General features: G+C 39.3%; 1 protein-coding gene across 2 annotated transcripts; it reads right to left on the bottom strand.

The window, feature by feature from the left end:
• Positions 1-7,362: 7,362 nt before the first annotated feature.
• On the bottom strand, positions 7,363-20,023 carry sparc (secreted protein, acidic, cysteine-rich (osteonectin)). Of its 2 annotated transcripts, none has more exons than XM_036549010.1 (10): positions 19,932-20,023; positions 12,341-12,410; positions 11,910-11,981; positions 11,144-11,228; positions 10,175-10,296; positions 9,893-10,013; positions 9,012-9,145; positions 8,578-8,726; positions 8,041-8,189; positions 7,363-7,830 (listed from the first exon to the last, which is right to left on the bottom strand). In XM_036549010.1, the coding sequence occupies exons 2-10, from the start codon at positions 12,395-12,397 to the stop codon at positions 7,802-7,804; spliced, it is 918 nt and encodes a 305-aa protein (XP_036404903.1). In that variant the 5' UTR covers positions 12,398-12,410; positions 19,932-20,023; the 3' UTR covers positions 7,363-7,801. The 2 variants fall into 2 exon arrangements, with proteins under 2 accessions (XP_036404903.1, XP_036404902.1); XM_036549009.1 differs by having other exon boundaries at positions 7,364-7,830; positions 11,144-11,231.

A 20,023-nucleotide genomic window follows, 5' to 3' on the forward strand; every position in this document is an offset into this window, starting at 1 on the left:
TACAGCTTACGAAGGAACAACCTAACGACGCTCAAACGTTTTTAGCAGACCAATCCTGTTACAGGACAGAGAAAATGCCGCCAATCAAACAGTAGTTTGATTGGCAAGCGTTCTCTGTAGCCAATTGCCGTAAAGGATGTCATTAGAGTGAATCCACCAATTGGACAGAACCAAGCAAGTTTGGTTCCTCATCTAAGAGCACGATGATGGAAATGGGAGGTTGGAGACGAAAAACAATGGCCGTGTAGATTAGACAAAAAAGGCAATCGAAAACACCCACGGACACATATTTGTACAACATGTACCATATTTAGACGTATTCTTTAAGCTACTTCAATTTTGTAAGTCAAAATTCTGTGTGGTCAACGGTGGAACCACGCTATATTAAACGCTGGGAATTTATCCACGCAGTATGTAAAGTTACTACTGTCGTTGAAATATGAAAAATGACATTTTGCTTGCAAAGAAAGAAAAAGGTGTGGAGGCAGTTGGTCTTCACACGAAAGCATGGAAAAGGATGATGACATACAGATAAAATAAATTTAAGTGACGACTTCCTTAGACAGACAGAACTCCCTTTTTAAAAGGAAAATCTTATGCCTGCTGCCGAAAACAAACACCTCTATGAACATGTAATGTAAAAAAAGATGAAAAAAGGATATGCACTCAGTGCTAAAGAAGAAAGAATGTATAAAGTCCTAAGTATCAAATCTAAGGCAGAGGAGGAGGCAATAAAGTCACAGTGTTGTCCTCCAAAATATCATAGAATATGAAAGTGAGATTTACAGACCACTGAGAGACCTGGCTTTACATTCTAAATTTAAATTGTGATCTGACTTAACAACTACTGTTTGTGACAAATAACAGGTTTTTAGATAAGAGAGAATAACAAAACAAAAAAAAGTTTGATTTAACAAGGGTGGATGTATCAGTAATTCCAATGCTCTATATCCTCACCAAAGCACCAAAACTTTTTGTCAAGGGTGGGCCAGAATTAGCTGAGACTGATTCCTTAATGAAAAAGTCTCTGCTTTTGTTAACCATTTTCATCAGTCATCAGTTAAAGCAGTTCCTTCCTACAAATGTGATACAATTGACATGATTAATTCTCTAAATGCAAGAAATAGTTGAAGAGCAGGCATTGTTAGTGTCATTAGATGTCAAAAGCCTATAGATTCCTATTAACATTCCCATGAATGTAGTTTAAATTCCATTTATTTCTGCCTGAATCATCATCTGCCTGACACTTTTAAGGGACTTAACGGATCAGTCCCCCAATACATACAGGACATGCTAAAATACAAGGGCAGCATCTCTCGAACCGGCCTCTTCCCAGTTCTGGCTCCACACTGGTGGAATGAGCTTCCTGTCGAGATTCGGACAACAGACTCCCTGAACACTTTCAAGAAAAAGCTTAAAACTCATCTGCTCAAGCTGTATCTGTAGCCTACCTTCCTCCCTATCTATGTCTATCTATCCTATCGATTGCTATTTTCATTATATAAAAAAAAAATCTCTACACTAGCCGAGCACTTAACTTTGTATCTTAAGTTAAGGGACTATGCCCCCAAGGGACTATGCCCCCAATAATGCTCATTTTTATATGGGAGATGTCCAGAACAACCCTTTTCTCCCAGTAATACAATCTGCAGAATATATAATGATCACATATTCTTCATTTGGGCAGACACTAAATCAGAGCTGATTTACCTTATTTCAAATACAAAAACTAACACCAATGCTTCACTCTTGACTTTGACCGGATGAAATGTAATTCACTAGTTAATAAAAATAGTGATAGTTAATGAAAACAGTATAAGGACCGATCCTTACGGTAAACCTACAGATAGAAATACTTTCCTGAGAAGTTACAGATTTCACCCTACAGCCCTAAAAAGAGGCTCTTATTACGTTAATTTAGTAGGTTGAGGAGAATCTGTACTTCAGACAGTCAGGATGCACTCCATGGAAAAGATCTAAGCTCTAGATTTAAATACCTATACATATAGCTGGGTGCAAAGGACAGGTGATCAGTTTAAAGTCATATTGCAGTGATTAAGCACAGAAATAACACTTCCAACAATCAAAAAGGTGGAGTTTGCTCAAAAGGTACTCAACACTGTGGAGTGTAAAAACATAACCATGAAACATCACCATATTTTTACCACTTAAAAGAAGTCTTCAATAAGACCTCATGTCCTGTCCTCCCAGTTTAAGTAAGCTACTGATCAAATCAGATCTACCACCATCTTAAAAAAGACTGATTACCCTATAGAAGACACTTATAAGTGTAACAGATGTTCTCAATGTAATTTTACATTCAAGTGTAATTTATTTTGCCATCCATTGACTGGTGTTAGGTTTGAAATTTGTGGTGTTATTTCCTGCTCAATATCCAAAGTTACTCACCTGCCACAGTGTCCCATTGTTTTTCCTTGCATCGGTAAGATATGAACAAGTCCTACACCAAGAATTAGTGAGCACAAGAGTAGCATTAGGACAGGGGTCAGGAGAAATGGGGAGACAAGGAGACAGTCCATTTCATGCATTTCATCCATCTCTCTCAAATAAATTGGTTTGGAGAGGGTTCATGCACTACTTATAGGAGAATACATTGGTAGGATCTTGCTACAAAGGGAGGGTTTTTCGGCACACACTTCACACTCTGTCTTACAAGAGCCTTAATGAATAATCTGATTCAAGACCTTTTTTGTAATACCGTAACTAAGTATACATTTCTTAGTTCCATCATGTTGTTTTTATGGTCCTTGAATAATTAAGTTTGGAAAAAATGGCATATGATTAATATTTTCTGTTTTCTTTAAAACTATTGTCTATTTTCACAGGTGCACCACCCGTCTTTGATCAGACACATACAAGTTTGAAAGACCACATTCTCTAAAGGTGGTAAGTAGCAAAAACACAGGACCAAGTCAAACAATTGAAATTAGGAAATGAATTACTTAAGAACTGTGTTTGTTAATTACACAGAGTAAATTGGCTGTATTTTGGTGTAAATCATTTTAATGACAAATCTATTTTATCCTGTTCTTTGGCTGGTCATGACTCATGTTAGCTGTGAGCAGAGTGCAGGGATTATGGGTCTCATCCAGGAGCCTGTTGTAAGGATATCGCCCTCTAGTGTTCTTAATTCAATAGACACAGATACTCCATTTCAACGGGTTCGGGTCATTCACATTAAGAAGTCAATCACTTAAAAAGGTAGAGGCTTGGGCCTAGCACAGCATAAAAAAGTAAGTGCAGTCATTGGTACAATATAACATGAAACTGTATATACTAATGTACTGTACCACAGTCCTTTATATCTGACTTTCACTGTGCAGAATTTGTCGACATAGAAGATGGGAGATGTTATGCAACAAAATTGTGAGCCAATCAGAGCATAATGTAACCATCAGATGACAGTGCAGAACTGGAGGAAATAGTTCCTTAAAATTAGTCAAGACTATGGTAGAATGGTTTAATGAGTTATTAATGCTTCTTATTGGCAGTGTAGCAAAGTGGTTAAAGAGCGTGTGCTAAATGGCAATAATGTAATAATGCAATGTAATACTTTACACACAGGTTTATTTCCGTGGGAGGGAGGGGCAAGAAGGGTGATTTCCTCTTTACAAAAGTACGCTTTTGTCATCAAGAACTTTATTTTGATTTTCTCTTTGTTTGGTAATAACAAATTATGGCCCACATCATGTGCAGTACATCACAAATTAATGAGCATTTCACTACAGTCAGGCTTAAAACAGCAAAACATTTACCCTTTTTGCAATAGGAGTCAAGGAAATATTGCTGTGACCAGAAGTTTGCTGTTGTCTGCACCTAGTTTTTCACAAAGAAAGATGGTGAAAGCCTATGTTGATATGCAGGAACTCTCTAAAATGTTTAGAATGTTAGGACATAAATATGATATATTAAGCAATTATTTTAATATTGAACTATGTAGCTTGAGTTCTACATAGTTCCATACCATTGTGGCTATAGTAGCTTGCTCGCTAGCAGATGACATAGCACTTACATTGCCAGCTTGCCAGCTTGACAGTTGGCTCCGCATTGATTACTGTGGATGTCCAGCTGCAAGCTAACTGGTGACATGACTGGCAGACTATTTGTTGTCTTATGAATTGTCTGGTCATTTTGATAGTTGATAGTAACACATTAATAGCTGAAATTGTGGAAATTAGGAAGAGAATTTCACAGATATAGCAAGACTTTGATGGCTTAAATTTGTTTTAAAACAAGGTAATAAAAATACAAATCAGAAAATGTATCATAAAATATGCCTTTTGATATGTGTGTATCCATGATCCACTCAGCTCAGCTGCTCATGAAAAAATTTTATTTTATACCTCAAATCCTCTCACTAAATATTAAAGCACTGACCCCATATTAAATTAAGTGATATGCAGATATGCATAGGGTTACTTACCTATTAAAAGTTACTTAATTATCCACCAGAGGGCGACACAGTCTCTAGTCAGGAGATAATTTGCCCTGTGGCAAAATCTTATTTTTTCTCTCCCTTCCCCTCATGCCAAATAAACCAGCATCTCAGCCCTAACATTGAAACCCATCACTAGGTAATGTAAAAGACTCTACACTGTTATTACATTCAGTTTTGTCTAATGGGTTGATAAATTGGACTTCACAGCTATTCTAGATAAAGCAAGAAAAGTTAAGACCCCAATGTGCTTTACAATTTCTGGACCATCCAATGTACGAAATGACAGAATTTCCATATCACTTGCTCCATTGTTAATTGTGACATCATTGTTTGATAGAGCCTCTGCGCATTAGTGACAATTATTGCTTTTCAATAGCATTGCTTTAACTTTTCTCAGAATGGCTCTGATTCACCATTCTATTTTTCTTGCAGAAGTCATTGAAATAAATGTACTCAGCAACAAAAAATATTTTGGGCAAATGATGTGGGATGTGACCCTTTAAGAACGTTAATAATAATAATAATAATAGTAATAATAATAATACACATACATACATACACACAAACATACATAATTGATTTATTAAATAAATAGAATAAATAAAACTGGGCTCAAATATATGCCATCCAATTCGCCACAACCGTGAAAAATATTGCTGAAGAATGAATTACATCATTTTTCTGTTCGTTTCGTTGGCGTGCGGTTTTTCTTTCGCTTCTGTGTTGCTGCGCCGGGGCCAGGGGTGGGGCCGCCGCTTGTCTCGGCAGCTGCGGCTCAGTTCCTGGCGTGAGCGTCCGGCAGGGAAGGTTCAGCTGGTAACAGGGTGAGCAAGTTACACGGCTCCGGAGGGACTCTCCCCAGCGCCCTTTCCCCAGAGTATATGTAGCGGCTGCGGAAACCGAACGGCGCTCTAAGCTTCGTTCTTTCATGCGCAATGCTTCAGACGTGCGACTGGTTTGAAATTGCCACTGAAATTGATAGTTATTTCAATCGCGACAGAAACGGATATCCTTTTAAATAACGGCGTTGGTGTTCTCAATTGTGAGATGAAATTGTTTAAATCCGGTAATGTCATTTACCGTGACAACATGTGTTTATTACACAGTAACTTATAACTTATCCTTACCCTCAGAATGTTACGTTTGACTGATTGACACAGTGTCTTTATTAGCTGAAAGAATAGTATAATTAGGATGTATAAGGTCGGATAATCGTTTGTGCATTGGGTTCATGTACAAGGAGGAGGTTCTTAGAAAACAGACGACAAATAGTTGCGCTATTTCAAAATATAAGTGGGGATAACACGCGGTGGGTGAAAATAGTTAAGGTAGATGAACGTTTTATGTTCAAATACAGTGCAGTCTGTGGTGGCCCCTTCTCAGCACCAAACCCATTAAAGCCAAGCATGGCCACTGCAGGCTCCTGCAGGACCATTTGAAGTTTCAAAATAGCCTAAAGATTATAGCTTGGAAAAAGTTACTGCGGCCACTGTAAAACCAGCGCATAAACAGATGATGTCACGCGACTGTGTTCCAAACTGAAAACACGTGTACGCTCAGTGCAGTAGGCTAGTTAACGATTTACACAATGAATTTCGAGCTCAATATCTACGGAACATGAATAGTTTTGTGAATAAAACGGGTAACGGAAGTTTACATATGGTGGAAAGCTGCCTTGGTCTTGAGGAGGAGACCCTCTTGACGTTGAGGTTCAGCTGAGCTTTTTAGACACTTACCCCAGATGGTTTTCAGGATTTCAAAGTAAATGCAACACACCATGTGAAGCAACGGTTGTCACATACAACCAATGTATTGATGCTTTTTTTTTTCAGAAGATAGAACCAAAAGTAATAAAAATAAATCAAATCAGCTGATTCAGTTTTCTGGATCTGTGGGTCAAAAGTTTGTCCCACTGTTTTCCTGCTTTGAGAACTCACCAGCATACAGTTATGCTGTGATGGGTGGAACAACTTTTTGCACTTGAGCGTATTTTCAGATTTGCCTGGTCTCTTTGGAGGGGGGAGGATGACATGAAATATGCCTCCAGTTCCACAAAAGGCGCGCTTCTGTAGCTTTCCTTTGTGTACTGTGTTCCATTTTCTAGATATCGGCTATATTAATACAATTGTGCCAATGTGTTCAAAATATTGCATTGTCTTAAGGAATAAGTCTATCATTGACTTATTTTAGAAATACAAATAAAACAGAGACATGATTTACATTACAGAATATTTTTATTAATAACAAGAATGTTGGAATACTGGAAACAGAAACCATGAAGTGTACTTGTCTATCATTTGCATCTACATGTATGTTATATCTGATGAGATATAAATATTGCCTCGGTAATGTGAATGTTTGTTCTGAGACCAAAAGTTTCTTTAAAATCATTGTGGTAGACTCCATGTTTGCATCCTTATAAAGTTTATAAAGTATATATCAGAAAAAAAATTAACTATCCATGTTATAGTCATGGTCTATGTCTGTTTGATCACAATAGCAAGAAAACAAGTTCAGACTTAAAATGCATGCAAAGGCTTTCAGTCATTTTTCATCGCTTTTATTCATGTAAAGATTTTTTTTTAGAACACTGTAGCAAAAATCAATCGGTGAGTGAACACGTTAGAAGGAGAAAAGTTCTCAACCCGCGAGATTTTGTCCTCTCATTGTTCAAAGAATATTTTCTTTTATTGTCTAAAATTTCAATACACTTAACATTTTGCCTGTCTTAGTAATATGGAACAATAGAAAAATAAAAACAACTGACCTCTTGATGCAAAATTTAAAATTAAAATGTTGTTCCATTAAACAAAACAAAAGAGAGACAAAGAAAACCCACCACCAAACAAAAACAATAAAATAGATTATAAAAGCAAGAGAAAGAACATTTATTTAGAAACTTTATTTCAGATTTACATTTCTCCTTGTGAATGCCAATTGAAATCTGATTGAAGACCTTATTAAGAGGAACACATCATTCCAATATATATATATCATGTTTTTTTTCTTTGCAAAAATCCATCATCATTTACCATTCAACATCCATAATCCAACAATCCAACAGAGAACCTCCCTATACAGTCCACAGTCCTGTCTGACTCACACTTTCACAATCTGGTTAACTGTTAATTTACACAAACAAATAAAGTGATGGAAGCGTGCTCGAACACCTTTTGCGAAGGTTAGTTTGAACTGTGCATATCTTTTTTTGTTTATTTTTTTATTTCTAGTGGTATAGGTAATGATGTTAAAGAAAGAGATTAGCACCGTTATCTCAATTTTAATTTAATGGTTAGCACCTTGTCCCAATGGAGAAAAGGAGGAGTCACTGGGGATCTTAATTTAGATGACAAGGTCCTTGTCGATATCCTCTGAAAGACAAAATATGCACATCATCAGTAAATGTCTTTTTGCCCTCTTTTTGCTGACTTACTACCAATTTTTGTATCTATCATTCAACTCGTGGAAGTTCCAAAACAGTTACTACCTAGTGGTAAAGATGTTTCCATAGCCAAATTTGTTTCTGTTCACGTGAAATGATTCGCATGTAAAAATGTGTTGTGGGGTGGGTTGTCACTCACGCTCTTTGATGCCGAAGCAGCCGGCCCACTCCTCCAGGGCGATGTACTTGTCGTTGTCAGCATCGCACTGCTCAAAGAAGCGGGTTGTGCAGTGCTCCATGGGGATAAGAGGGGCACGCAGAGGAGCCAGCTCAGTGTGGGACAAGAATCTGTTCCAGGAAAAAAGAAAAAAACACCCAAAATACGTTGGCAGGCTGTCTCACTGAGCCCTTTGCTCTCATCGGTGTAGCTATAGAGTGCTGTGAGAACTGTGTCATCTGATGTGTGACATATGACGTACATCGTAGTTAGTTTTTTGATAAAGGGTCATGCTAATCTGTCCTGTGACTTGTCAGTGTCATTACATTACACTACGTATGTATGTCCTTATTAATGTTACATCTCATTTCACTTTTGTTAATTTGTCATCGTGTTATACAAATAAAGTGGTCACTGATGGCGAGGCATCGGGGGGAGTGGGGGGGGGGGGGCAGATGTATTTTGGTTAGGAAACAGTAGTCAGGCATCATCTCTGTTGATGATATGAAAAGAACATACCCATCAACAGGGTGCTGGTCCAGTTGGCCAAACTGCCAGTGCACAGGGAAGATGTACATGTTGTAGTTCTTCTCAAAGTCATGGGCCAAAAGATCCAGGGAGTGGTCACCAGCCTGCAGCCTCTTCTCATTCTCGTAGATCTTTTTCACCTGCCAGCAAGACGCAAAGACTTAAAAATGTGCCTTGGATTATGTTAGCGCAGGATATAAACTTTTTTTAAACGTGCATAACCATTTTTTCTCTGGAGATTGAGACTTCCCATCCCAGCTGGGTTGGTGCCAGTCAGTGAAAAGATTTTTGGATGCGTAACTCTTTTTTGTTCTTTTTGGGGATAATTTAAGGTTTCCTGGGTGAAAGCAAAAATATGCTCAAGCAGCTCAGAAGGCTTGGAGGGTGCTGGTTAGCAGGTTATAGTGGTGGTCAGGCACACTAACCTTGAGCTTCTGCTTCTCGGTCAGCAGGTTGTGGTCCTCGTCACGCTCATACAGAGTCACCAGAACGTTCTTCAGCCAGTCCCTCATGCGCAGGGGAAACTCGCTCAGCTCATTGTCCAGGCAGGGGGCAATGACTAACAAGATAAGCACACCACAGAACAGACTGTTAGAAACAGGGACTGCATGAGGAGTGTGAACTTGTGGTGATGTCATACTGTAATTAACAGATCATTCATGCATTGCCTGCTTTCTTCTTTCTCTCTTAAGCGTTACTTTAATTCAACTTTCATATATTTCCACCAATGTTTTCTTACACTTTGCAAATGAAGATAAACCACATAGTCTTTTCCCTTTGTTTTGATGACGAAACATAATGCAGGTAGAAACCACCTCAGCAGTATATTTCATGCCCCATGGCATCTGTGGTGAGGCCCCAGAAACATTCTTGTCTGACTGTCTGCGCTCGGGTGGGGCTCTGCCATTGCAGGAGCTCCATCTGGGCCTCTCAGACCTGGGTAATCTCTCTCTAGAGGGATGAGTCTGAATGTCGAGTGGGATGTACTGCAGCTGGAAGGGCGTGTGGTTTGCGGAGGCGAGTACCGCAGAGCAAGCTCAGGCCTGCTAGGACAGGCCGCGGGCTGCAGGCCATCACTCACTCCCCACAGCTGTCAGCTGTGCCTCTTTGAAGGAGCTGACAGAGTCAAAAGCTCTGCGACTGCGGCCCAAACTCTAGAAGTATCTGATGAGGATCTTTTTTAAAAGGTCTCGTGTCATGGTTAAGATCAGAATTTCTTAAAGTATTATGCATTTCCTCCCTGGGGGAAAAAACCTAGTGCCAAGTCTGATCTGAGGGGCCTGAAGCAGTCTTTAAACATACTCACATTTGCAGGGCCCAATGTAGTCCAGGTGCAGCTTGTGACCTTTCTTGGTTCCCTCAAGGGCGCACTTGGTGGCGAAGAAGTGGCAGGAGGAGTCGTAGGTCTTGTTGTCAGTGCCGCAGACCTGCAAAAAATAGATAGCGTAGTAAAAGAAAAAATGGCCTACCAGCAGGTCTGAAACCATGAAACACGTGTATTTGTGAGCCTGGCAGGGGAAATTTAACAGATGACAGGAGGAGATGGCACTGGATGGAAAGGCTCACTCCAAACCCATAGGACACTCACATGCTCAAACTCTCCTGTAGAGGTAGGGCAGGTGGAGGGGTCCTGGCACACGCACATGGGAGTGTTGCTGTCGTCAACCTCACACACTTTGCCCTTCTTGCAGCGGTGGTTGAGGCAGGGGTCTGCAAAGAAGAGTTGAGATAAGCAAAAAATAGCAACAACTGAGCTATTAAAAAAAAAATGAAAAGCACTTTTTTGTTATCACTTGGAAGTGTTCTGTGAGAGACCCAAGGGAAAAAAAAAATTGGTTGTATATACCAAGTATTTATACTTCAGCCTTTTATGTGACCAGATGACTTGGTTTGCCTGACTTACAATTTTAATGTGATATATAATAGTAATGATTTTTGCTCAGCAAACTACTGATATTATCGTCAGAGGGAAGCACCAGGTTAGCTTTAAGGAGCAAAGAAAGCTGTGCACAGTGAGGTATACAGAATGAAAGCTTTTTCATTTTCTGTGTTTGTCATTGCCAGAGGGTAGTGCCTGTGGGTTGGCTGCGGCCTCTTTTTAATGGGCGTTTCTATTTTGTATTGCAAGAAAGAACGGATAGCTACAGCTCTCTGTTTTTAGATTGAAGCAGTCTGTCATTACTGCGTTTTTTTTCACTGAGCACAATTTCCTTGAAGCTAATGGTTAACAGCTTGAACACATATAACCTAAGATGAAGTGACACATTTAAGTGCCTTTTAACAAATGGTTGACCCCCTAAAGCTAGTATTGGTTGACAGCTGAATGTCTTTCTGTCAAAATGATGATACACAAAATTATAGATACATCTGTCACATTCAGATAAAAAATGAATGTCAAATAAAAATAAAATATGTACAAATGTTTCTAATAGAGATGAAAGTGGAATTGTCAACTCAATGAGCAATTTTGCCATTCCAAATGGATGAATTTAAAGGTGAATAAACACGCTGGCTTGAATAAAAGTAACGGTTGGTGATGTGTAATGTTGGAACTCACTCTCAGCAACAATATCCTCTACAACTTCAATAGCCTCATCAAACTCTCCGGTCTCCACCTGGACTGGGTTAGCGCCCACTTCCAGCTGCTGGAACAAAATACAAAACCACATGCAATTACAGATCGGACAAAAAATGTCATATGTTTATGGCAAAATCCAATGCATTTCATTTTTTCAGAAAAAAATGGAAAAAAATGAAATTGTTCGGGTGGAACATGAAAACAGTTATTAAATAGCGGCACTTGCTGGGTGTGAGCGTGTGTTACATTTCCCATTCAAGGAAGCAGATTTGTCTTTGGGTCCAACAACAACATAAGAGGCTGGTTTCACATGTGGTAAAGAAATAACAACAATATTGCTTTCTTTTGGCTATATATAAACGTACTCTGTAGTCTGTGTTTTTAATTACGGTATGAAATTCCCTCTAGACTTTGAACAGGAAATGGTAAACTTTCACATAAGAACACTTCTAAAGCTGGAGACAGGGCATTCCGTCATTGGTGTCGTGGGGGGTGTGGGAGAGAGCTCACTGCATAACAGGAAGCTAATCCCTAGGGAATACAGTAAAACAGTCTCTAAAGGTGAGACTCCTGCCTTGACTCTTACAAACAAGGAGAGACATGGACGTGGACATGCACATGCAAATATGCAGACCACCTCATAATATCCACAAGTAAAAAAGGAATACTCTGGCAACTCCTGTTTACACTATTTATAATTTTTTTGCAAGGAGTGGAAAACACATCAATCAATGGTCACAGTCACCTCTGTGGCTTCTTCCACAACTGACTCCTCCTCCACAATGGGCTCCTCTTCAACAACTGGTTCTTCGTCGGTCTATAAAATAAAATACAATAAAGACTATCGGTATCGACTGCTGTGCACTTACAGTTTATAAACACAACAGAGCAGTTTTGGTCAAGAGGCATGAAAACATATAACGTAAACCTGAATAGAAATGTAGAAACCAATACATTTTTCATGCTACTAACAAAGTTTACAAAAGAAGCCAAATACTTATACTGTGAGGGGGACTGTTAGGTATTTCATCTCTTAAAATGTCATTCTTGCTTCTTTAAACCAAATTTTCCATTCGCTGGGCCTCTATCACTACTTTCAACACTTTTTCTACTCCTCAGTCTCTTTGGTCTTTTCCTTGCCCTCTGGCCCATATGACTATTGGGGTTGTCACTCACTGGAGCGGCTAAGGCCTTGCCAGCCAGGCACAGGAGGAAGATGATCCACACCCTCATCTTCAGACTCAACCTGGCAAGAGACAAATCCTCTTATTACACACCATACAAATGTACGGTGAAAACCACTGCACAAGATCAGTCAGTATACATTTGTCACAGGTATGCTGATGGCAATAAGAGAATCACATATAAAACAAATCTTGATTAGAAGTTTAACATTACTAGACTATTGAGGTGGTTTGCCAGTCATTGTTTCTATTAATTAATTTAACATTTGTTAATTTTCTACCAATAAATTTGCCAACCATTGGATTCACTTTTGTTGATAAACCTGCAATTTTAAACAAATGTGTTTGATAAAGGGCTTGATATTAAAACAATATATATTCTCAATCAAGCAGCAAGACAATATTCCTTAACATTGTTTTAGTTTAAAGAAATACATCTTAAATCCAGAAGTCTATCTTATCTACAGACTTAAGATAATAACTGAAATCTTCAGATAAAAAAAAAATGAAATTAACATTACAAAAATGACTCACTCATCAAAGCTTTAATAGATGCATCTTTCTGAATCATTAATTAGTTGTGATAGCCCAAAAACACCACATTCATAAAATAATGCCACCTTTTCCTTCAGAAATATCTGACAAAGGATTAAAGATGGTGCCAACTTGCCACGTGTGCACAAAATTACGCAATCGAGCCAGCCATTTCTGGCAGCCCCTCCAAGCTCACAGCAATCTCATTTTTACTGTTTAGCTCAGTGAGGCTGCTCAGACATTTGCACAAGCATGGTCAAATAAGTTTTCCAGACACAGTCTCAGATTCAAATCCAAGAATCATACTGGCCAAAGGACAGCAAATAGCTCAAGTCCACCATGGCCCGTCCAACATTGCATCTTTGGAGAGTAGAAAACACTCTCTCATTGGAAGAGTGGGTACAGCTTCATTTGCACCCAATATTTCTATTAGATATTAAGAAAATGGCAAATGTGAGATGTATTGTTCAGAAGAAAATCTGCCAGGGCATTTGTGGATTGTAGTTAGTATTAAAGTTGGATCCTATTCTTGTAGGCTTTTGCTTAAATTCTTGTTTATCCATCAGTGAACCTTTTAAACTGCAGCAGCCTTTAACACTCAAAGTCACTGTAATTCCTTATATCTTGACAGTTTTCTCTCCTCTCAGTGTTCTCATTAGACCTGCTCCACACACTTTCTCTGGATGGCTGCACACAGTCATATGGAAGCTCTCACCTCATTTCATATCTGCAGGAAGGCATGACCTTGCAGACAGAGACATAGATTTAGAGATAAGCACCTGGAGTCTCCTTCCTTAGCTATGGAGGGAACCCCCTGTGGAGACGTGGTCTGTTTCATGTAGTCCCATTCTGACAGTGCCATCTTTTGGTCGATAAGGACCCCCTTTTTCAGTCTACACTTCACCGACCATCCTCCAGCTATTTTTTTCTGATTTGTACTGTTTTTTTTCCATCTCCATTCAACACAGGGGGCTTTCTGGTACAAACTGTTTGTGGGTAAAGGATCAAAGAGGAAGGTTGTGAAGAGCAGCCTGCGGAACAGCTGGTGTGATAATATCAGTCTGCAGCTCAGACGTACACAGAGGAGACATCACAGATCAAAACCAACTTGTTATTGTCTCTGCAAGACTCAGGGCTCAGTTCTATCAGTTTAAAACACATAATGGTGCCTGTAGTACTGTAGTATGCATAGTACCACACAAAAGAAGAATGTAGAAGAACACCAAATGTGGTGATTTTTTATAACATTATAAAATATAGTATGTCATCTCTAACTATATAATCAGCTATTCAGAAACTACCAGACAAAAAGACCAGCTAGCTTCCTCACTAGTATTAGGTTACAGATGGTACATGCTTATTTGTTTATAAAAAAGCAGAATAATATGTCTGGAGCATTTCTGAATTTAGTCAATCAGAGAGTGAGTCCAGACCCTATTTACAATGCCACAACAAACTGTTTAAATGTCACATTTTGAATGTCAGACACCTGAAAGCTTAACTAAGATGATATGCACATATCCAAACTTGTTTTTAACTACTGAAACATGCAAATGACTTTGAATGGTATGAACATGTTTGAGCTTGAACAAGGCTGCACTGGAATCCTGAATATATTCTCCAACAGCCTGTTCCTCATCGCAGCATTCCTTAAATGGGCTTGGGGGCTCATAGCACTTGACATTAAACGTTTAACATTTTTTCTAAAGAAGAAATGGATAAACCTTATAGTAAAAGTGTTTTTTTTTTTTAATATCATATCCTGTCATCTGCTGTACCCATCTACAAGGGGTGACCAGACTGGCCTGTGATGTTGGCTGGACATCCATGCCAAGCCCTAGCTGCATTTTCCTCCCTCACATATTTTAGTTGGAGGGTGCAGAAAAGGGCCCAGATATTCAGCTGAGGTCAGCCACGTCTTTGATGGATTTGGGTATGGAAAAATACAGGGACTTCTGGCAGATGCACCACGGAGTAATGTCTCGATGTGCCAGGCACAAGGAAACCTCTCTCTCTTCTCCAAGGAGGAAAAAAAGTGTTATTTCACCAGCAGCTTGGAAAACAACTTCTGTTTAAGAAGACTGTGAGCAGGCAGTGTGTGCCTGCCCCCCCACCCCCTCAAAAAAAAAAAGACATCAGACATCATCTCCAGAAGCCATCCGGCTCTGACTTGTGCTATGCTCCTATCGTTTGCCTTTTTTTTTTCCTTTGCATGGCAACAGTTGCTTGGAGGACCTACTGACGTAACTGCAAAACAAATTATGTTATTTGGAAAGAGGCACAGATAATCAAACAGGCATTGGGCAGAGGAAACTTAGTGGCATAAAAGATTCCCTTCTCCTCAGGTGTTTAATTTGGAGGTTCGTTAGGCAAGCATGCCATGGGGAGTAAACAGCATGGAGATCAGCAGCACAGAGCTCCATTTCTTCAAAGAGGCTTTTTCCAGAAACACAGAACTCTGACAGGACTACTAAACTCCTTTTGCCTGCCCTCTGTGACATAACAGAATGCCTGAATGTCCAATGGCGGTTCCTGCCGTAGCATAGAAACACAGGATTAACCCCATATAATTGGGCTACACATTTCCCAGCCAGAGTTCATTGTGTTAAGACAAAAAACTGTTGCTTCCACATATGGGATGGCCCTTTGGAGTGCTGCTGGGCTCAGTGTAACTTGCTGTTTCACTTATTGTTTACACACGAACACAGTCTGCACCATGGATCACACCAGTTTGACATGGTTTTGGTCCGCGCCCCTGGGGAGTCTGGAGCTAGCTTGGAATTTGATAGAAGGTTTCACCTTGCAGCTTAACTATGGACTCTGTATTGCTATTGTGACAACATTAGCGAGAGCAAGAAGCATGTGTTTGTATTTTGGTGTTTTGTCTTGTATCAACATTTGGGAGCCAAAGTCCTCACAGCAACATAAGAAGCAATTCCATTGGATTAAACACGAATTAAACATGCAATGAAGTAGGTACAAAAAAATCTTATTGTCTACCAGATCACTGACAGTCACAGGTAATACTAAACCATAAGCCAAAGCACCCAGACTTTTCGATGAACTTCACTTACTTTATTCACAAAAGGTTCTTTTGAATATCTGAAAACACCCAGAATTTCCATACATTATCTGCATGTCACAGTTCTGAAGATTGCAGCTAAATCAGGTCATGCACATGCAGGTCAGTTCACAATCACATTATGTGTTGATTACTTATTTACTTTTTGGGGAGAAGAGGTTATAGAGAATCTAAGCATTTGGAAAAATGTATAAACTAATATCATGCCAATGGGGATTTCTTAATTGGTACCTGCAACACCTGGAGTTTCCTTGCAGTTATTCCAGACAGATGTTTTCCAGGGGAATTAGGGGGAAGTGCAGATTTAAGTTTAATTTCACACAAAGAAATCAATGAATTTGCAATGTACATGCTTGCTTGTTTTTAGAACATCTGCATATTTTTGCAAAAAAAAAAATAGTCAAGCCATGCACACCCTCCTTTGGACAACTGTGAAGTGAAAACATTGACAGAGAAACCTCCATGTTCCAAGACATCACAAAAAAGGAGTAAAAGCCAGAGAAAAGAAATGTAATCTTTTGTGTAGACTGAAAAGGCTGCCATTGATTTCCATGAGTTAGGCCTATAGAGGCGAACACAGAGCTACACAAAGGACAGAGTCAAAGGAAACCGAATGAGTGGTCGTATCCATGTAACCTGAGTTTGCAGCCACCTGACCTTTTGAAGTCATTCCCCTCTCATCTCCCTCAACTGGTGTTTGTGCTAGTCAGCCTTTTGTCTCACAGGTCTTAGCTCTGCTTCCTCTCTGTGCTGGAAAGCAGGAGACATACTGTCAGAAACAAATTTAAATCTAATTCATTCACTGACACAAAGTGTGTGTGTGTGTGTGTGGTATGTGTGTATGTGAAAGAGAGACAGAGAGGAAGAGAAAGAGAAAGCGAGAGAGAAGGCTATCTAAAAGATTCACTCTGTTGGAAAATAAAGATAGTCACTAGATGTGAATACTAGCCAAAAAATATCTGTTTTACACATTTTGCTTTCAACAGGTGTAGCTTTCTCTTAGAGTGGTGTTCAACGGTATTAGCTTGTTCACAAACAGAAATATAAACTGCAAAAGCTTTACAATCCGGCTAATCAATCATGGTAGACAGCCATAAACAGTTGAGGTCAAAACTAAGTAGCTATTGCTAATTGCTACTAGTTGTTTGTCTCGATTATTTCTTCCTAAAGTGTACAGAAATACCATTGAACTTGCCATTTTGTCCCCCTACTGGGAAAGCAGCTTGCTTGCTACTCAGGTTGTTGTTACGTTTTTTACATTTACAGAATACCCCTCCCCACATCCCCCAATGTGATTAAATTCTGTAATCCTCTATGGGAAAAGTGCAGTTTTTGTGTAGGTTGTAGCAAAATAAACACTTTTGGGTCAGTATAGTGTGCAGCTAACTAACTAGCAGTGTTGAATTAAGTTAAGGTGTCTTGCAAGCTATTACTAATAGCTAACTAGACTGAAACCATGGTATGCGGCACAAGCATTTTTGTTCACATTTGGCTGCTATAAATGTTGCATTAGGAGCACCACTTGGAATGGTTTGCTCTTTGTTTTTTATTGATTTTTTCCACTATAGATATCTTGTTATCTTTAGCTAGCTGCCTCTAGCTACATTGGTGGAAATGCAGAAAAAACAACATCATTATCATAGCTTTAATGTTTTTATATGCATTTTCTCCTTAATGAAAACACCAGGCTGGTCTTGCGACAACAACCTGTACACTCAAATAGGACCACTGAAGCGAGACAATTGCAATCCTCTGATACATTTGCTTGTGCTTAACAGCTGTTTTTTGCACAGCAAGCTGTGCAGTGTGCTACAGTGGAGTGGGCACCCATTGGAGGATGGCCACTACTCCACTGACGTAATCCACGCAACCCGTAGGCACATGATGAATGGCAGTGCCACGGTCATTGGCAAATTACATGGCTGGTTTCAGACTCAGGCTGCAGGGCTCATTCTGTGTACAGTGCAAACATATAGCTGGCTAAGCACCTTAGAATGCAAGGCAACTGTAATTTTTATTACTGTTTCATTTTTCTCTTTATTTTAGGTATAGCTGTTATCATCTCAAGTCACATGGTCTGACCAGGAATGGAATGACTATGGTTTGATACAGCAATCAATATATTTTTGCTTTAATCCTGGAGGGATTTGGGTAAGGAGGATGAAGTCATCTAATCATACCAGATGGAGCTCACTAAAATCACAGTGAAAGTTTCAAAAATACATTAACAGCACACCAACAGCAAGATAATCCGTGTGTGCCTCATCCAGGTGCATGCATCTATTGACCAACCGCAAATCAGGTGTGAAAGGAAGCAAACAGGAAGAGTCCAGTCTCTCAGACCAGTATCTGTTTGCTAACCAACCCCCCGGCCCCTGATCAAGATTTTCCGTTTCAGTAGTGCTAGTCTGTCTTTGGAATGAGATTTACACCTTTTCTAATTACTTTTTCTCCTCCTCCCACACTGCTAACCATAGGGCTAATTCCACCACATCCTTTTAGTGGGATCAACATTTTCATTTTCAGGCCCTTGTCACTTGCTTGGAGATCTGACAGCATCCTGGACAGTGGCTCCTTCCTGTCCTAGATGACTTTTTTTTAGGTTGCTTGGCATTCCAAACCTTACCATGGTCCATTTTCATTCCTGGCCTGGCTAAGGCTCTTGACAACAGCACTTTTCATCTCTTAGAACTCCACAAGCTCAATTGATGCACAGAGCCCCTCTCATACTGATGCAAAATCAGATTAAAACACTTTACAATTGCTCACAGAGGCAAGGGAATACACAAAACTTTATTCAGCTAGATGAGTCAAGCCTAATGCTATTTGGGAACTGAAATGCAGCTGAAAGGGAGCCCCAGACAAACTAGAAGAGAAATGGGTCACATTTTGTAATTTAATTTATAGTAGAGATTTAGTTGTTGATTTTCACTTCTAACCAGCATTTTTTCATCGATAACAAGGGGAAAGAGGAAAGTGTATTGTGACAAAAGCACTTTAGCCAAACCAAAAACAAATACCTATAGTTTTTATCAAAGGGGAAAATGTAATTGATGAGATTGGAAATGAAGATTTTTTGTTATTTTTGTTCAATGGTCCTAAAATTCCTGTAACAGTCCTTCAGAGGGCTCAATTCCATGCGGTACTTTGGACAATCTATATGCTTATGGAGCGACATCTGCACAACTTTACTAAAACCTTCCAACAGCTGTAGAAGGCTTCCATGGCAACATGCATTCCTCTAGATGTCAGTAATTAGGTGGAGTCTATTCAAGTAGGATGTCTTTCCTCCCAGACCAAGGAGCTCCCCCCCTCCCTCGCCTGCCTATGTGGCATACAATGCTTGAACATTGTGTTCAAGCTTTTTTTCCAGCCAGTCTGGACATTTGTCTGTTTACTGCTAAGTCATAAAAATGTCTGAACCAGATTATATTTTCATTTTGATCACATTTTCCTGGTGTAAATCAGCATCATTTCATTGCTAATGAAAAAGAACAGCTTTCTTACAGCTCTAAATTACTGCTTCTGCACTGGGGAAAAATACCACACTTTTCTGCATATTGATAGCACACCTGCACCAACTATTGATTTTTATAGATGCCTATTTGCCACACACTGCAAGCAGAAATAGTAAAGGATAAATTTGTAGTGCAGTATTCATTTATGCAATAGATATTCACAACAAATTAAAATTATTTAACTTTGCTCTTGTAAAGAACAAAATCCAGAAATGAACAACAAATAAGAATCTACCATATATTTTTAGTCTTGCAGTCCTTAAAATATTATTAATGTGGACATCAAGGAAGAAAACAAACAATTTCAATATTACTTGAAATAGTTTGAAACCACTACCATGTTAGACATAGCAAATAACATTTCCGCTATGCTGAGAAAATTCCCCTCTATGCTTGTCAAAAAATAATAATGAAGACAAAAAAGTAATTATGCTTTGGAATTTACTTACCTTGTGTGTGTCGAGCAGAAAAGCAGGAGGCGAAGTCAGCTGTCTCCGGGCCTGGGAGAATCTAAAAGCAATGCAAGTTCACACAGAAGACA

The sequence above is a fragment of the Megalops cyprinoides genome, chromosome 16 (assembly GCF_013368585.1).
Source record: "Megalops cyprinoides isolate fMegCyp1 chromosome 16, fMegCyp1.pri, whole genome shotgun sequence".
Taxonomy (NCBI): domain Eukaryota; kingdom Metazoa; phylum Chordata; class Actinopteri; order Elopiformes; family Megalopidae; genus Megalops; species Megalops cyprinoides.

Excerpts from the sequence above, each read along its gene's own strand:
- sparc (XM_036549009.1), bottom strand. The coding sequence starts at position 12,397 with ATGAGGGTGTGGATCATCTTCCTCCTGTGCCTGGCTGGCAAGGCCTTA. Across the intron at positions 10,014-10,174 it reads CTACAGGAGAGTTTGAGCAT|GTCTGCGGCACTGACAACAA; the intron begins GTGAGTGTCCTA and ends TATTTTTTGCAG. Across the intron at positions 7,831-8,040 it reads CTGCTTCGGCATCAAAGAGC|AGGATATCGACAAGGACCTT; the intron begins GTGAGTGACAAC and ends TTTGTCTTTCAG.